Source organism: Hypanus sabinus, chromosome 23, assembly GCF_030144855.1.
Source record: "Hypanus sabinus isolate sHypSab1 chromosome 23, sHypSab1.hap1, whole genome shotgun sequence".
Classification (NCBI taxonomy): Eukaryota; Metazoa; Chordata; class Chondrichthyes; order Myliobatiformes; family Dasyatidae; genus Hypanus; species Hypanus sabinus.
The window spans coordinates 59980121-59999364 of NC_082728.1; the positions used below are offsets into that span (position 1 = coordinate 59980121).

Below are 19244 nucleotides of genomic sequence, written 5' to 3' on the forward strand. Positions count from 1 at the left end.
ATTCTGAAAGAATCCATCACGCCATTTCCCACAATCCACCCTAGTTGGTCTGTTCTGGAAGCAACAGGCCTGTCCATTAATTTTTCTGTTCAATATTTCCCTCCATTCCAATATAACGTTGGTAAATAAGTTTTGTACTTTTCTAGTGATTTTGTTCATAATGTGGAGAACTATTCACAGTGCTGCATGTATGATTCAACTAAGATTTTGTAAAAATGTAACCTCCTCTGCTTTTTAATTCCATTCCATTGGAAACCAGTGCTTTATTGAGTGGTTTGTATATTGATATATTTGTACAGTGATTTGTATATCTGCATAGTCTGATCTCTTTGTTCTTTGACCATATTTTGGCAAACTTTCCAATATATAGGTTGATTTGCTTATTTTAGTTATTTCCAGTTATGCCAGTTATGTGCCCCACTACAAGTTGTATCTCATTCTTTTGGTAACAACAAAGAAGGGATCAATGCTGGCTTCCAGGGATGCAATCGCATTAATCCCACTCTACCTCTTCCTAGTTCCATGAGCCTAATTATCCCATCTACATCCTTTGATTCTTTTTGTCCTCGTTGCAGTGGGGTAATTAACCTATAAGGACACCTCTGGGATGCGTAAGGAAGCTGGAGCCCTCAGGTAGGCAAGACCCTGGTGTCAAGAGGGAGATCATGTAAACATCACACAGGCAATACCTGAGGAGAGGTCCAATTAAACCCTTTTCTGAGGCTGTGAGACAACAGCAATAACAGTGTGTGACATGTGAGTCCTGTATCTAGAATTCTTCCTATGAAAGTATCAATACTACAGTATGTTATCCCAGGCCCTAATCGTGTAGTCTATACTTATTCTCATGTCTTTTGCTTCAAGTTTGACTATTAATACAAAGCTGGATGGTGAAGGACGGTAGGCATTGAAGTGGGTGTAATTTATTAAACTATCTGGGATTTTTGTTCAGTGTTCTCACGATAACAACCCAGCGCTCCACTGCCTCTATCTATCCTGTAAGAATTTTATCTCACTGATAATTTTGCCACCCAAATCCTAAAATGCGGCATCCCTTTCACCCAGCACCCTCCTGATAGATACTTCCATTAGTGCCTGCTTATTTAAACTCCCCATGCTTCATATAAATGCCTTCAGGATCTTGAACTAATCTGTAATTTTTTTATATCTCCATGAGCCTGAGGGATCTGGTGCTGCCTCTCAGGGATGCTCCTTTATAACGCACCTTTTATCAAATTTCTGTTTCCCTACCCTTTCTGGCTTAGCGTCCATTTTGGGCTTGGCCAACCTGAGTTTTGTTGCTGACTATACTGGACTGCATGGTGCACAAGACCAATGTGCCACCTGTTCGCTGGTGAAACGGGTGTTCAAACCTCAAGCTTACCGTCACCCAGGAACTGTAAAAGGGCCAAGTCAATGGCTCGCTTCCATCTGGAATTCTTTTGCAGAGCAATCCCGTAACCAGTTGTGGCAAATACCTTTCCACTTCCAATGGTAACAAGCTTGCAGCCTTCATCCTTCCCAGCCATGTAGTTGAGAACAGCTGCATCGTAAATAAATGCATCAAGCTTCCTGCAACAAAGAAATGCGTCAGCTGAAGTGTTTTTAATTTTTTTTATCTCAGTGTTGCTACCACCGTCCCTAATTACACTACCTTCAGAAGATGATGTTCAGGGCAGTGCCAGTGAAGAGCCAGAGATTTAAAGATTTTGAACAACTTCAACTCCACTCACTTTCTTCACACCAAAGATAAAGCTACAGGACATTTCTTGGGCCCAGTCTGTGCCTGGCTGGGATATATATGGAATGCTCTTTGACTGGATAAGTTCCTTGTTTCTTTTCTGCTGCATTAACTGCATTGATGCTATTTTCTGCATCCCTGCTGAATTTAAGAATTTCTTTACATTTGCTCCTAATTTCCACCTTGCTGTCCTCTGCACATCTATGACTCTCTGGATCTCTTCATCTCCAAAAATAAACCAAAGGTTAAATAAGAAAGGTAATGGCTGAACATCAGTCCACAAGGGTGTGTGCTTAGCCCACTGCTCCACTCTCTCTACACCCATGACTGTGTGGCTAGACATAGCTCAAATGCCATCTCTAAATCTGCTGATTATACAACCATTGTTGGCAGAATCTCAGATGGTGATGACAGGACGAACAAGAGCGAGATATACCAGCTAAATGAGTGGTGTTGCAGCAACAACCTGGCACTCAACATCAGCAAGACCAAAGAGCTGATTGTGGCCTTCAGGAAGGGTAAGAGGAAGGAACACATACCAATCCTCATAGAGGGATCAGAAGTGGAGAGAGTGAGCAGCTTCAAGTTCCTGGGCGTCAAGATCTCTGAGGACCAAACCTGGACACAACCTATTGATGCAGTTATAGAGAAGGCAAGACAGCAGCTGTATTTTATCAGTAGTTTGAGGAGATTTGGTTTGTCACCTAAAACACTCAAAAACTTATACAGCTGTACAGTGGAGAGCATTCTGACAGGCTGCATTACCTTCTGGGGCAGGCGGGGGGGGGGGGTGGGGAAGGCTACTGCACAAGATCAAAATATGTTGCAGGAACTTGTAATATTAGTCAGCTCTGTCATGGATACCAGCCTCTGTTGTATCCAAGACATCTTCAAGGAGCGGTGCCTTAGGAAAGGGGACAACTATCATTAAGGATACCCACCACCCGGAAGTGGCCTCTTCTCATTGTCACCATCAGGAAGGAGGTACAGAGGCTGAAGGCACACACTCAGTGATTCAGGAACAGCTTCTTTCCCTCCGCCATCCAATTTCTAAATGGACATTGAACCCATGAACACTACCTCACTTACCCGAAACGTCGACAGCGCTTCTCCCTATAGATGCTGCCTAGCCTGCTGTGTTCCACCAGCATTTTGTGTGTGTTGTCACTTATTTTTAATTTGTTTTTTTGCAACACTTATTTTAACTTAACTATTTAATAGACATACACTGTATATACTTAATGTAACTCAGTTTTTTTTCTCTATTTATTTATTACATATTTCATTGTACTGTTGCTGCAAAGTTAACAGATTTCTTTTTATATAACACAGCAGAATTAGGCCATTTGACCCATCGAGCATTCAATCATGGCTGACCCTATTTTCCCCTCCTCAGCTCCACCCCCCAACCTTCTCTCCATAACCTTTGATGCTGTGGCTAATCAAAAACCTATCAATCTCTGCCTTAAATACACCCAATGACTGGCCTCCACAGCTGCCTATGGTAACAAATTCCACAGATTCACCACCCTCTGGTTAAAGAAATTTCTCCATGTCAAATGGATACCCCTCTATAAGGCTGTGCCCTCTAGTCCCAGACTCCCCCCACCTATTCTGCTTAAGTCTTTAAGCATTTGAAAGGTTTCAATGAGATCCACCCCCCCCCCCCCATCCTTCTGAATTTCAGCAAGTGCAGGACCAGAGCCATCAAATGTTCCTCATATGATAACCCTTTCATTCCTGGAATTATCCTTGTGAACCTCCTCTGAACCCTCTCCAATGCAAGCACATTTTTTCTGAGATAAGGGGCCCAAATCTGTTCACAATACTCAGGGTGAGGCCTCACTGGTGCCTCAAAGCCTCAGCATCACATCCCTGTTCTTGTATTCTAGACCTCTTGAAAAGAAAACTAACATGGCATTTGCCTTCCTCAGCACCAACTCAACCTGCAAGTAAGCCTTTACTGTGTTCTGCACAAGGACTCCCAAGTTCTTTTGCATCTCAGATCTTTTGGATTTTCTCCCTGTTTAGAAAATAGTCCGCACATTTATTTTTTCTACCAAAGTGCATGACCGTGCACTTTCCAGCATTGTATATCATTTGCCACTTTCTTGCCCATTCTACTAATGTGCCTAAGTCTTTCTTCAGTCTACCTGTTTCCTCAACACTACCTGCCCCTTCACCAATCTTCCTATCGTCTGAAAACTTGGCAACAAGGCCAGCTAATCCATCATCTAAATCATTGATATACAGCATAAAAAGAAACTATCCCAACACCGACCCCTGCAGAACACCACTAGATGCTGGCAGCCAAACAGAAAAGATCCTTTTATTCCCACGAACTGCCTCCCACGAATCAACCAATGCTCTAGCCATGCCAGTAACTTCCAGTAATACCATAGGCTCTTAACTTGCTAAGCAGCCTTATGTGAGACACCTTGTCTAAGGCCTTCTAATGGTCCAAATATATAACATTCTTCACATCCTCTTTATCTATCCTACTTGTAAACTCCTCAAAGAATTCCAACAGGTTCATCAGGCAGGCTTTTCCCTGAAGGAAACCATGCTGATTTGTCCTATCTTGTCCTGTGTCACCAAGTACTCCATCACCTCATCCTTAACAATTGACTCCAACATCTTCCCAACCACTGAGGTAAGGCTAACTGGTCTATAATTTCTTTCTGCTGCCTCCCTCCTTTCATTAAAAAGTAGACTGACATTTGCAATTCTCCAGTCCCCTGGCACCGTGCCAGAGTCCAATGGTTTTTGAAAGATGAATACCAATGTCTCCACCATCATTACCACTACCTCTTTCAGAACCCTAGGGTGTTGTTCATCTGGTCCAGGTGACTTGTGTACCCTTGGTGACTGCACTCACATCTCTTCCCTCACAGCCTTCAATATCTGGCACACTGCTAGTGTCTTCTACAGTGAAGACTGATACAAAAAACACATTTAGTTCATCGTCCATCTCCTGTTCCCCAACCCCCCATTATAATTTCTCTTGGCCTCATTTTCTAGCAGTCTTGTATACACTCTCATCTCTTTTTTATTTTTTATATACTTGAAAAAGCCTTTTCTCTCCACCTTCATATTGTTTGCTAGCTTGCTTTCATATTTAATTTTTTCCCTCCCAATGGTTCTTTTGCTTGCTTTCTGTAGCTTTTTAAAAACGTACCAATCCCCTGTCTTCCGGCTAAGTTTTGCTTTGTTGTATGCCCTCTCTTTTGCTTTTAAATTAGCGTTGACTTCCCTTGTCAGCCACAGTTGTACTATTTTGACATTTGAATATTTCTTTGTTTATGAAATAAATCTATCCTGCACTTTCTTCATTTTTTCTAGAAACTCAAGCCATTTCTGCTCTGCTGTCATCCCTGCCAGCATCTTCCAATTTACTTTAGCAACTCCTCTCTCATACTACTGTAATTTTCCTTACTCCATTGAAAGACTGCTACGTAAGACTTCCCTTTTTCCTTATCAAGTTTCAAGCTGAACTCAATCATATTGTGATCACTGCTTTTTATCTTAATAAGATAAGGGTTTTTTTATCTTAAACTCCCTAATCACCCCCGACTCATTAGATAGGACCCAATCCAGTATAGCTGATCCCCTAGTAGGCTCAACGACAAACTGCTCCAAAAAGACATCTTGTAGGCTTTCAACAAATTCACTCTCTTGAGATCTATTAGCAATCTACCTGCATGTTAAAATCTCTCATGACTATTATAGGTTTTCTATGTAACCTTGGACAATCAGCTCCCAACTACAACCATCCTTCAGCCATGATTCAGTGATAGAAACATAGAAAACCTACAGCACAATACAGGCCCTTTGGCCCACAATGCTGTGCTGAATATGTACTTACTTAGAAATTACCTAAGATTACCTATAACCCTCTATTTTTCTAAGCTCAATGTACCAGGAGCCTCTTAAAAGATCCTATCGTATCCACCTCCACTATCTTCACCGGCAGCCCATTCCACACACTCAACACTCTGTGTAAAAACATCTGACATGTGACACCTGACATCTCTGTACCTACTTCCAAGCACCTCAACACTGTCCTTCTCGTGTTAGCTACTTCAGCCCTGGGAAAAAGCCACTGACTATCTACATGATCAATGCCTGTCATCATCTTATATACCTCTATCAGGTCACCTCTCATCCTCCGTCACTCAAAGGAAAAAAGGCCAAGTTCACTCGACCTATATAGCCGTAACGTTACCTGTCGGTTTTTAACTCAATCCCACAGTTGATGAAGGCCAATGCACCGTATTCCTCCTTAACCACACAGTCAACCTGTGCAGCAGCTTTCAGTGTCCTATGGACTCGGACCACAAGATCCCTCTTATCCTCCACACTGCCAAGAGTCTTATCATTAATATTATATTCTGCCATCATATTTAACCTACTAAAATGAACCACCTCACAATTATCTGGGTTGAACTCCATTGCCACTTCTCAACCCAGTTTTGCATCCTATAAATGTCCCATTGGAACCTCTGACAGCTCCACACTATCCACAACACCTCCAACCTTTGTGTTATTAGCAGATTTACTAACCCACCCCTCCACTTCCTCATCCAGGTCATTTATAAAAATCACGAAGAGTAAGAGTCTCAGAACAGATTCCTGAGGCACTCCACTGGTGATCGACCTCCACGCAGAATAATATCCGTCTACAACAACTCTTTGCCTTCTGTGGGCAAGCCAATTCTGGATCGACAAAGCAATGTCCCCTTGGATCCCATGCCTCCTTACTTTCTCAATAAGCCTTGCATGGGGTTCCTTATCAAATGCCTTGCTGAAATCCATATACACTACATCTACTGCTCTACCTTCATCAATGTGTTTAGTCACATCGTCAAAAAATTCAATCAGGCTCGTAAGGCACAAGCTGCCTTTGACAAAGCCATGCTGACTATTCCTAATCAGATTATGTCTCTCCAAATGTTCATAAATCCTGCCTCTCAGGATCTTCTCCATCAACTTACCAACCACTGAAGTAAGACTTACTGGTCTATAATTTCCTTGGCTATCTCTACTCCCTTTCTTGAATAAGGAAACAACATCTGCTACCCTCCAACCATCTGGATCCCCTCCCATCCCCATTGATGATGTAAAGATCATCGCCAGATGCTCAGCAATCTCCTCCCTCACCTCCCACAGTAGCCTGGGGTACATTTCATTCTGTCCTGGTGACTTATCCAACTTGATGTTTTACAAAAGCTCCAACACATCCTCTTTCTTAATATCTAAATGTTCAATCTTTTCAATACGCTGTAAGTCATCCCTATAATCGCCAAGATCCTTTTCCGTAGTGAATACTGAAGCAAAGTATTCATTAAGTACCTCTGCTATCTCTTCCAGTTCCATATACATTTTTCCACTGTCACACTTGATTGGTCCTATTGTGTCACATCTTATCCTCTTACTCTTCACGTACTTGTAGAACGCTTTGGGGTTTTCCTTAATCCTGTCTTCGCATGGCCCCTTCTGGCTCTCCTAATTTCATTCTTAAGCTCCTTCCTGCTAGCCTTATAACCTTATAGATCGCTATCATTACCTAGTTTTTTGATGGCCACAATATCATACCCAACAATCTGTAAAAGTGCAACATGATCATCCACTTTATTTCTTATAGTCTATACATTGTGATATAACACTTTGAGTATTGTATTTGCTGTCGTTTTTGATTCTGCATTCCTAATGCACTGATACTCACCCTGCTGGCTGCAATTTTGTCCTATCATCTGCCTGCTTTTCCTGACAGTCTGACTGCACGCTATCTTTGTTTTTTTACCACCAGTCCTATCCTGAGTCAATTCACTACAGTTCCCATCTCCCTGCCAGATTAGTTCAAACCCTTCACAACAGCTCTAACAAACCTGCCCACGAGAATATTGTTCTCCCTCAGGTTCAGGTGCAACCTGTCCCTTTTCTACAGGTGATACCTCCCCCAGAAGAGATTACAATGACCCAAGAACCTGAAGCCCTGCCCCTATGCCAACTTCTCAGGCAGACATTTATCTGCTAAATCATCCCATTTCTATCCTCACTGGCATGTGGCACAGGTAGCAATAGAGAAATTACTACACAGGAGGTCCTGCTTCTCAGCTTTCTGCCTAGCTCTCTAAATTCTCTTTTCAGGACCTCATTGCTTTTCCTTCCTATGTCACTAGTACCAATATGTACCAAGACATCTGGCTGCTCACCCCCCTCTCCAAAGTGTTGTGGAGGTGATCTGAGATAACCTAGGAGGCTACATACCATCTGGGAATCCTGTTCACATCCTGTCACTACCTCTCCCTTCTTCACAACACATGCCAGTGATTCTGAAGGTAGATAAGTTGCCTGGAACAGATGGACTACACCCCAGGGCAGCTGCAGAGATTGTGGAGGCATTAATAGAGATCTTTCAAGAATTACTAGATTTGAGAATGGTTCCAGAGGACCAGAAAATTTCAAGTGTCACTCCACTCTTTAATAAAGATGGCAAAAGACAGAGAACGTGCCAGTTAGCCTGACTTCAGTCGCTGGTAAGATGTCGGTTTCCATTGCTAAGGATGAGGTTTCAAGGTACTTGGAGGCACACGATAATATAGGCTAAATAGGCCAAAGGAAAAGCTTGTCTGACAGGCAGAATAGACAAAGGCGAATGCGTGGATCGTGCTGCTTGGATTTTCAGAAGGCCTTTGACAAGGCGCTGCAAATGAGGATGCTGAACATGATAATGCAGGAAAGATACTAGCATGGATGGAAGATTGGCTGACTGGCAGGAGTCAAAGAGTGGGAATAAAGGGGGCCTTTTTTAGTTGGCTGCTGGTGACTAGTGGTGTTCCACGAGGGTTGGTGTTGGGACTGATTCTTTTCACATTATAGGTATATGATTTAGATGATGAAATTCATGGCTTTGTGGCCAAGTTTGCAGATGATGTGAAGTAGGTGAGGGGCACACAGTGTTGAAGAAGCAGGGAATCTGCAGAAGGAGTTGGACATATTGAGAGAATGGGTGGCAGAAGGAATAGAGTGCAGGGAAATGCAGGGTTACGTCAGAAGGAATAAATATATAGACTATATTCTCAGTGGTGAGAAAATTCAGGTGCAAAGAGATTTTGGAATCCTTGTGCAGGTTGAGTTGGCAGTAAGAAAGGCAAAGGCAATGATAGCATTCATTTCAAGAGGACTAGAATACAAAAACAAGAATGTAATGCTGAAGTTTTATAAGACTTATTCCGAGTATTCTGAGCAGTTTTGCACCCTCTTTCCAAGAAAGGATGTGCTGGCATTGGAGAGGGTCCGCTGGAGGTTCATGAGAATTATCCTGGGAATGAAAGGGTTAATGTATGGAGAATGTTTGATGGCCCTGGGCCTGTACTCGCTGGGGTTTAGAAGAATATGCAGAAGGAGGGGAGTTCTCTTGAAGCCTATCGAACATTGAATGGTCTTGACAGAGTGGCCATGGATGTTTCCTATAGTGGGGGAGTTTAGGACCAGAGGCTACAACCTCAGAATAAAAGGCCATTCCTTTAAAATAGGGATGAGGAGGAATGATTTTTAGCTGGAGGGTAGTGAATCTACAGTCAATGGGTATAATTAAAGTGGAGGTTGATGTGTTCTTAATTAGTAAGTGTATCAAAGTTTACAGGAAGAAGGCAGGAGAATGGGGTTGAGTGGGATAATAAATCAGCCATGATGGCGTGACAGCAGGCTCAATGGGCCAAATGGCCTAAGTCTGCTTCCATGTCTTATGCTTTTTATTAGTCAGACTCTAGGTTTAAACAATACACTCTTGTTCAGGACTATCGTGAGGAAATCCACATCCAACTCAATCAACACTTGTGTGGCACAGGAGGGTATTCTCTCCTGTCCCTTTCTCTGTACTCCATCTGCATCTCCAGTGATGCATTAGTTCAACTGATAAAGTTTGCAGATAACACCACTGTCATCACACTATTCACCAGAGTGACAAATCCACCGCCAGGAAGTAAGCAAGCTGAATCACAACAGCTTGGAGCTGAATGCCCACAAAACCATAGATATGCATATCAACTTCAGGAGAAATGTGTGTTCATCCTCTTCGTCTCTGCAGGTATCACCGTTTCAACACTCGGGTTTCTGGGCATCATCTGGGAGAATCATATCTCCTTCATTAACAAAAAGGCTCAGAAGGGCTGTTAGTAAAGGTCTAGCTTCCCCAAAACACACTGGCGCAATTCTACACAGCCATCATAGAATGCACCTCACATCAGCCATTCACAGAAACTACAGCAAGCTGGCAGGTCGCTAGCTGCAGTCTACCATCACTGCCGGACTTGTATTTGTCCAGAAGAAAGAAGTGGGCAGGATTAATCATCACAAAACTAACTACCCTGCAAACTGAACTTTACTAAAGCTCCCTTCCAGAAAGTGCTATGGGACTATTAAAGCAAAAACTTCATGTCATCTTAAAAGTTTCTTGCCCAGGCAGTTAATATGATCAATCATTCTGGTTAGCCCCCATTCCCTCCCCAGCCCCTTCTATCTATTACCTCAGTCTCTGTACGCATTTTAGTCAAGTCAAGTCACTTTTATTGCCATTTTGACCATAACTGCTGGTACAGTACATAGTAAAAATGAGACGTTTTTTCAGGACCATGGTGCTACATGTAACAGTACAAAAACTAGACTGAACTACGTAAAAAACAACACAGAAAAAATACTACACTAGACTACAGACCTACCCAAGACTGCATAAAGTGCACAAAACAGTGCAGGCATTACAATAAATAATAAACAAGACAATTGAGTCTGATAGCTTGGGGGAAGAAACTGTTACATTGCCTGGTTGTGAGAGCCCGAATGCTTTGGTGCCTTTTCCCCGACGGCAGGAGGGAGAAGAGTTTGTATGAGAGGTGCGTGGGGCCCTTCATAATGCTGTTTGCTTTGCAGATGCAGCATGTAGTGTAAATGTCCGTAATAGCGGGAAGAGAGACCCCGGTGATCTTTTCAGCTGACCTCACTATCCGCTGCAGGATCTTGCGATCCAAGATGGTCCAATTTCCAAACCAGGCAGTGATGCAGCTGCTCAGGATGCTCTCAATACAACCCCTGTAGAATGTGATGAGGATGGGGGTGGGAGATGGACTTTTCTCAGCCTTCGCAGAAAGTAGAGACGCTGCTGGGCTTTTTAAAGCCACTTTTTATAATGGTTGCATGGTAAATACAGGCTGGGATTTATGTGTTTATGCACATAGCCAGATGTGTACTTCAACCTATTTTTATATAGTTCCTTATTCTTTAGAATGGTTGAATATTGTTTTTCCTGCATGACAACACACCACAGAAATTCCCAATTATATGTAATGTACATGGCGAATAAAGTTGATATTCCCAGAATTATAATCTAAATCTGCATTTGTAATGTCTAGTTCAAGCAAAATGTCCCTTGTAGGTCTGAGGGTCTAAGGTTATCTTGGTGAATCTGCACTATCCCCGTAATGGCCTCTATCGGATTTAAGTAGCAGACAAGCAGATGAAGTCCGTCTGGTCCATCAGCCCTGTCTAATGCAATTACGATCGTTCCACTCACAGCCACCTCCAGCAACAGTGCATAAAAATTGGATTAAAAAACTGAGGGGAAGTAACTCTCCTGAAATTAGCAGTAGACAGTGATCCTGAATTTCTAAGACCTCCCTTTGTAAGAGGTGCACCGACCTGAGCTGAAGTATGAGGGAGGGCCAGTCATCCGTGCTGGCTCTCTCGCGTGGTGCTCTGCTCAGTCTCTGTAACACTGCAGAACTGTACTCCTCGCTTGCTGATTTACAGTTATCAATAATCTCCGCTCCCACAATAGACAGCAGGTTCCAGCTCACCACTGCTCACCAAATTGCACAGCTATATTTGTAGCCACCAGATCTACAATCAGCCAATGAAATTCCATTTCTATTTTGCCCAAAGCAGCCATCATCCTGAGCAAAGACTGGCTGTGTAGGGGGCAGAAGATCCCACCCAGATGCCGTGTGCTAATGAGACCCACAGCTTACCCTGATTTCAGGTTCGCCAGAGCACCCTCCACTGAACGTTGGTTGTATCTGGTCATGTAGGAGTGCATATCCGGGTAGTTGTTTTTGATGTTCCGCTCTGTGCTGCCATTGGGAACTGTGCCAAATCGGAATGCCGGGTATTGATCCTGAGGTTTCTGAAACTGTCCATGAAAAGATGTCACTGGAATCTCACATTACTGGCTGACAAGTCCACATTAATTCCACTTGTATTCAGTAGGAACACCAGAGAGGAGAACAGGAGCCACTGCAGGATCTTCATTGATACTGCCCAGGCCTTCCCAGCACCACCCCACAAAATTAACTCACTATTTAGAGGTGGGAGTTATGGCTCAAGTAATGGAACTTGCGTTTTGCACCAAACATATGAGATTAGAACATGAGAAACCCAAATATTCATCCAATGAGATCTGAGATCAAGGAACCCCCACCATCCAGCCGTGTTGTCTTCTTGCTGCTGCATCAGGATGGAGGTAGAGGAGCCTCAAGTCCCGGCTTCAGAAACCAAATATCTATCTTTGGATGAAGATGCACCTAAACAGATCAAAACCACTCTGACACAGTCCTGTTTTAATATCCCAGAGAAACCTGACAATCTGGTAACTCATCAAGGTGCCTCTTACGATCAAATTTATACCACAACAGTAAGAGATTCCCTGACACCAAGCAATATCTCAAGATGCCCCTTAATAACTAGGGGTTCATTTCACATTCTTGGACACAGTTTAACACCAAGAATCTCCTGAATACCACATCTCCTCTTACCTGTTGCGATACCTTTAATAATCAGTGGCAATGTTAGCACCCACCACAACCTCACCGCCCGAGGTGGCCCCCTTGCTTGAAACTCAACCTCAGCACCTCCTTTCACATACTGAAAATCCCCTCAAAACAAACTCTCTAGAAAATCCCAGAGTCGACTCTGAGAATTCCAATTCCAGAATAGTAATCTCTAGATTCCTGTTGTGCCATGCAACAATAATGATTTGGCAGATGAATGTGTGGCAGAGGGCAGGGTTATGGATCATTGGGATCTCTTCCAGGGAAAGTATCACCTGTACTAAAAGGGTAGGGTGCAATGGAACTTATGGGAGACCTCAAGGATATACAGTTGATAGGGCAAAATTAGAGTCAGTGGGATGGATTAAAATGTCTCCCTTAACACACAAGTATCAGTAACAACGTTGATGAACTTGAAGCATAGGTCAGTATTGTGGCCATTACAGAGACTTGGCTACTCTCAGAGCAGGAATGGCTGTTGGGTATCCAGAGTTTAGCTATTTCAAAAGGGAGGTAAAAGAGGAGGAGTGAATCAGGGATGGCATCACAGCTGCAGAAAGGGAAGACATTACGGAGTGATTATCTACAGAGTCGGTGTAAATGCAAGTCAGAGACAGGAAAGAAGCAATCACACTGTTGTAAGTATTCTACAGACCCCTCCCGCTGCTCCACCACCCATTAGCAACAGAGACACTGAGGAACAGATCATGAGGCAAATTTTGGAAATGTGCAAAAATAACACGGAGTTGTGGTCATTGGGGATTTCAACTTCACAAGTATTGATTGGCACCTCCTTCGTGCAAAACGTTTAGATGGGGCAGAATTTGTTATGTCCATTCAGGAAGGATTCCTGATTAAGTACTTTATATAGACAGACACACTGGAGGAGAGGCCATATTGGATCTGGTGTGGGGCAATGAACCAGGCCAGATGTCAGATCTCTCAGTGGGAGAGCAGTTCAGAGACGGTGACCACAACCCCCTGACCTTTACTATAGCCTTGGACAGGGATAAGAACAGAGAGTATAGGGAAATATTTAATTGCGGGAGGGCAAATTATGGTCCTATTAGGCAGGAACTTGGCAGCATAAATTGGGAACAGATGTACTCAGGGAAATGCACAACAGAAACGTGGAGGTTGTTCACTTGCATGGAGGTTTGGATAGGTTTGTCCCATGAGGCAGGGAGAGGACAGCAGAGTGAAGGTACCATGTTGACAAGAGATGTGGAATATCTAGTTAAGAGGAAACATAGAAAAACCTACAGCACAATACAGGCCCTTTGGCCCACAAAGTTGTGCCAAACATGCCACCACCTTAGAAATTACTAAGCTTACCTATAGCCCTCTATTTTACTAAGCTCCATGTACTTATCCAAAAGCCTCTTAAAAGACCCTATCGTATCCGCCTCCACCACCATTGCCGGCAGCCCATTCCACGCACTCACCACTCTGAGTAAAAGACTTACCCCTGACATCTCCTCTGTACCTACTCCCCAGCACCTTAAACCTCTGTCCTCTTGTGGCAACCATTTCAGCCCTGGGAAAAAGCCTCTGACTACCCACAGGATCAATGCCTCTCATCATCTTGTACACCTCTATCAGGTCACCTCTCATCCTCCATCACTCCAAGGAGAAAAGGCCGAGTTCACTCAACCTATTCTCATAAGGCATGCTCCCCAATCCAGGCAACATCCTTGTAAATCTCCTCTGTACCCTTTCTATGGCTTCCACATCCTCCCTGTAGTGAGGTGACCAGAACTGAGCACAGTACCCCAAGTGGGATCTGACCAGGAAGAAAGCTTACTTAAGGTTTAGGAAGTAAGCATCAGACAGGACTCTACAGTTTCAAGATAGCCAGGTAAGGACTGAAGAAAGGACTTGGGAGAGCTCGAAGGAGACACAAGAAGGTCTTGGCAAGTAGGTTTAAGGAAAACTGTAACGCATTTTACACGTGTGAAGAACAGTGAGGGTAGGACAGATCAGGAATAGCAGAGGAACTGCCCAGGAGTCAGAGAAAGTAGGGAGGTCCTTAATGAATACTTCAGTGAGAGGAATCCTTGATGTTTGTGAGGGCAGATTAAAGCAGGCAGTGCTGCTAGAACGAGTTCTTGTTAAAGAAGAGGATGAGCTGGACTTTTAGGAAAACATTAATAGATAAGTTGCCAGGGCCAGATGGATATACGCCAGGTTACTTTGGGAAGTAAGGGAAGATACTGCTGAGCCTTTGGCAATGAACTTTGCATCCTCACTGACCACAGGAGTAGTACCAGAGGATTAGGGATGTCAAATTCCTTTGTTCAAGGGTGGTGGTCGAAGCAGATATATTCGGACCATTTGGAAACCCATAAGGATGGTAGAAAAATGGAGGGCTATGCAGGAGAGACGAGTTAGATTGATCTTAGAGTAGGTTATAAGGTCAGCACAACATTGTAGGCTGAACAGTCTGCACTCTGCTAATGGCGTTCTGCGTTCTAATCCCATTAGTATTAACATACCACAACTCCCTGAACAAGCTAGGTAGCTCCAGTTAACAGTCCAAGACTTCATTAACACCTGAAGACAGCTGTTCAGACTACTGGATTCCCTATGACCTGTCTTGGTTATCCAGGAAACCATTCTTAACACAAGACATCCCATGACAGGCCACAAACCTTCGTCGGGACCTGATTGACACCCCATCTGCAGAGAGACCACTGAACACCGAATCTCTCCACCATTCATTAAGACGCCATTTCATGCCCTTGGAAACCAATTCACTTCCATAAGATTATCCTGGCGTACCTTGGTACAAGGGGAGGCGTAGGTGATCTTACTGATGAGGGAGGCTCGTTTGAGCTGAGCCCTGGGCAGTGAGTTTACAAGTAGGATGTAGAGCTGGTGGAGGATCCATATGGTTTTCAGCATGGTGATAGCATATTTGGTCCTTACCTTTCTGTCACTGAGACCTGAGACTGTGTCAATGAATTGCTCCTGGATCATGAATGCTGCCAGGTTTGCGGTGTAACTTGCCAGGAAGATGACAGCGAAGAAGGCCCAGATTAAGACCATTATTTTGCTGGTTGTACCTTTGGGATTTTCAATGGGGACAGAGTTGTTGAAGACCAGTGCCCAGAGAAGCCACACCGATTTGCCTATGGTAAATGTTGGACCCCCTGTAACTGTGGAAAGACAGTTAGATACACAGAGTGAGAGAAGCTCCCAAGTTGTTCTTCCATTCACTCCATAATCTAGCAACAAACAAACAAGCTCTTTATACTTTGTCCTGTTCTTGACCATTCATTCCCACCACCAACAGTTTACTGAAATCTTTTCATAGTCTTTGGAAAATTTCAATGGAAACCGTAAACCTCGTGGAATAGTGTGAACCAGATACAAGGCTTTCCCAGTCCCTCCCTGGCAATGCAAGAAATGGGTAACTTACTCTTGCCGCTCTGGAGGTTTTGGTTATATCCGACAGGGCTGTAGTACTCGAAAACACAGACAGTGAGAGCAACTACCATCAGGCACATCACAAACATCATCATCCACACAGCCGGACTGTAGGGCTCTGAAAAGGCAAGAGTGGCAGCTGAGATAACTGTGGACCCCTTGCCTAGTTCTAAAAGTGTATCTATTCTTCTCCAGTTTGACCCACAACCTAAAGGAATTCCTCTGGGTCTCACTTTGGATTTCCAAAGGCTTGGATTTCCCCTCCTGTCTTGGAAGATGCAATCAATGGGACTCAACATCACAAGTGTGATCATAAACTCAGGTTAATTCTGAAGCTTAACCAAACTCCTCTCCACTTCTCCCCTCCTTGCCAAGTGAGTCTGACTTTCCATCCCCCTCTCCTGTCCTGTCCCACTGTTGCTGTGCGGAGGAGGCCCGGTGAAGGTGAGTTTACCCCTTCCCCAGCAACCAGTTGCCTTCTGTTAAATAGGAAGCACCTGTCACTGCACGAGCCATTGGGTGCTGGGTGCCTGCTAGCCCAGCGGGTAGAAGGTGCTCACTGACCCAGTTGCTATCACTGGTCTTAGCTGCATCGAGCAGTCTCTTTTGTTTCCACCATCGAGCCGCGGCCTATATCTGAACTCCATAGCCAGCATCTGAGCCCGCCTTTATCATTAGACCCAGCCACTACCAACACAGTTTGACCACTAGGCTAATCTTCAACACATGATGAGCAGCCACCACGTACTTAATGAAATACAATTTCCTCCAAATCAGTCAGGACTTAATCAAAAAATTCCTGCTAAATGCATTGAAACATAAACAGAGAGGATTTTCCCACTTGGTTTGGTAATTGGCTGTGTTTGTATTTTTTTGATCAGTCTCCACATCTGAGTCCAAAACACCACCTGGTACTGTCAACAATGTTTAACTTTTAGATCAGATAAAACAATAGACGTTTCACATCAAAGCTGCCTTTCTTACCGAGGAAAGCTGATGGGGAGACTGTCCCGTTGCTCCTGGCAACCATCACACTAATGCCAGTCTCCACAAAGGGGACAGAAAAGCTCACGATTGCGGAGCGTTCCTCATTTATCGTCAGTGAGCCGATGGCCATGTCTGCCCTCTGGTAGAACACCTGCAAGTGGAAATGAAGCACTCAACAGCCAAGGTATAAGTCTGAATTTACCAAATAAAAATGATTTATCTTTATTATATTTGGCATAAGAGGTTGTTTTGATTTTAATACAAATGATATTGCCAGAAGAATGTGAAGCCATTGGAATGAATGCAGAAGGAATTAATCAAGTTTTGGCTCAATTAAAGATTATTAACTACAAGAAGTGTGTCCTCTATCATCATGGGGGATTTCATCCAGGCCAACTTGAAGAAGCCTCTGAACATCCACCAGCAACATATCACCTGTGGAGCTGGAGGAGCAGACACATTTGCCCACTGTTCTACCAACACCATGCCATCCCACACCCACACACTGGTCACATGACTGTATTCCCCCCCCCCCCCCAGCATAAAAGCAGAGACTAAAGAAAACAGTGGTAGGGGTGAGGACCAAGAAAGTATGGACAAGGGAGGTGGAGAAGCACCTACAGGATTGCTTTGAGATGGTGGACTGGACAGTATTCAGGGATTCGTCTTCGAATCCAAATGAATCTATCAGTTGTCACTGACTTCATCAAGACTGTCTAGATGAGAGTATGCCTTTGAGATCCACCCAAACCAAAAGCTGTGGATGAACCAGGAGATTCATCGTCTGCTGACGGCTAGATCTGTGCCACTCAATGCAGAACTAGAGAAGTCCAGGTATGACCTACAGAAGACTATCTTAAGAGTGAAAAAAAATTCTGATTGAGCCTAGAGATAGAATTGGATGCACATCAGTTCCAGCAGAGTTTGTTGGCCAAAACTTCCCACAAAGTGAAACCTAACATCAGGGATGGCTGTGCTGCTTCTCTCCTAGATGAGTTAAGCACCTTTTATGCTCACTTTGAAAGGGAGAACAGAACTACAAATCCCTGCAGCATCTGGTGACCCTGTGACCTCTGTCATGGATGCTGACATCAGAGGGTGGACCCTCACAAGGCATTGGGCCCTGATGGTGTACCATGCAGAGCTCTGGAAACCAGTGCCAACCAACTGGCAAGAGTGTTCAAGGACATCTTCAATCCCTCACTTCTGCAGTGGCAGCTTCCCAACTGCTTCAAAAAGGCAACAACCACACCATTGTCCAAGAAGATCAGGTGAGCTGCCTCAATGACTACCACCCAATTGCACTCACATCTATTGCGATGAAATGCTTTGAGAATCAGCTCCTGCTTAAGCAAAGACCTGGAGCCCCTGCAATTGGTCTACAATCACACTGGCTCTCCAGGAGCAGGACTTGGTTGTCAGAAGCTGTTTGAGTTATGTACAATGTCCTGGGTATGTTACTCAAAATGGCCTCGTTGGTTTGTTACAAGTAGGAATGTTTCTTTGTCGGATAAGTGTTTCTCTCGCCGTTGTTTCACTTTAGAATGGCTGATATGGTAATTGTATTCATTTGTTAATCAATGGGGAATGTCATTGTGTCTTGTGATGCTGGGAACTTGGGGGAGGGGTTTTCGCGGGTTTTTTGGGGGAGGCCGAGGAAGACACTGAAGAAGGTGGACGTGTGCTGGACTGCTCGTAAGACCACCGGGGTGGTCCCTGGTGCGACGGCCGGATGGGTCGATTGGTTCGTGGATTGAGCTCCAACGAGTGCACGAAACAGACTGAACTTTGATAAGTTGGCGCCTTTTGTTTTTTTTCCTTGTATATATATATATATATATATATATATATTGTATTGCCTACTATTTTTTTAATTTTAGTAAACTCTTTAAAGTGTATTTCATAACGGTATTTGTTGTGGGTTTGATACTGTTGGCGGGCGCGAGGCATTAACTCGATTCTCACAGCACCTGCGTGTACGGGAGGTGGGTTGGAGAGTGGCTGGATCTCCTTTTTCCCCTAGACCGGGGGTCGGCAACCCGCGGCTCCCGAGCCATTTGTGGCTCTTTCACCTCTGTGCTGCGGCTCCCTGTGGCTTTGGGAAATAATTGGTCAGTATTTAATTAAAATGTATTTTATGTTAGTTTGTTAGCTTTTGAAATGTAATTCTAAATTTGAAGATTATGGTGATCTTGTACAATCTAAGTGTGGCGACACATTTCCTGGCACATCCGAAACGGCTCACAATTAGCCAGCATTCCGGC

At 44.0% G+C, this 19244-nt stretch overlaps 1 protein-coding gene across 10 annotated transcripts in view; it reads right to left on the bottom strand.

The window, feature by feature from the left end:
* LOC132380236 (glutamate receptor ionotropic, NMDA 2C-like) overlaps positions 1 to 19244 on the bottom strand; it is a 350379-nt gene that overhangs the window by 18737 nt on the left and 312398 nt on the right. For all 10 annotated transcript variants that reach the window (XM_059948958.1, XM_059948959.1, XM_059948952.1 and 7 more), the window contains 5 exons: positions 16978 to 17131; positions 15986 to 16111; positions 15493 to 15722; positions 11767 to 11927; positions 1385 to 1572 (listed from right to left, as the gene is read on the bottom strand). In XM_059948958.1, coding sequence (XP_059804941.1) covers positions 1385 to 1572; positions 11767 to 11927; positions 15493 to 15722; positions 15986 to 16111; positions 16978 to 17131 — 859 coding nt within the window. The remainder of the gene's footprint in view (positions 1 to 1384; positions 1573 to 11766; positions 11928 to 15492; positions 15723 to 15985; positions 16112 to 16977; positions 17132 to 19244) is intronic.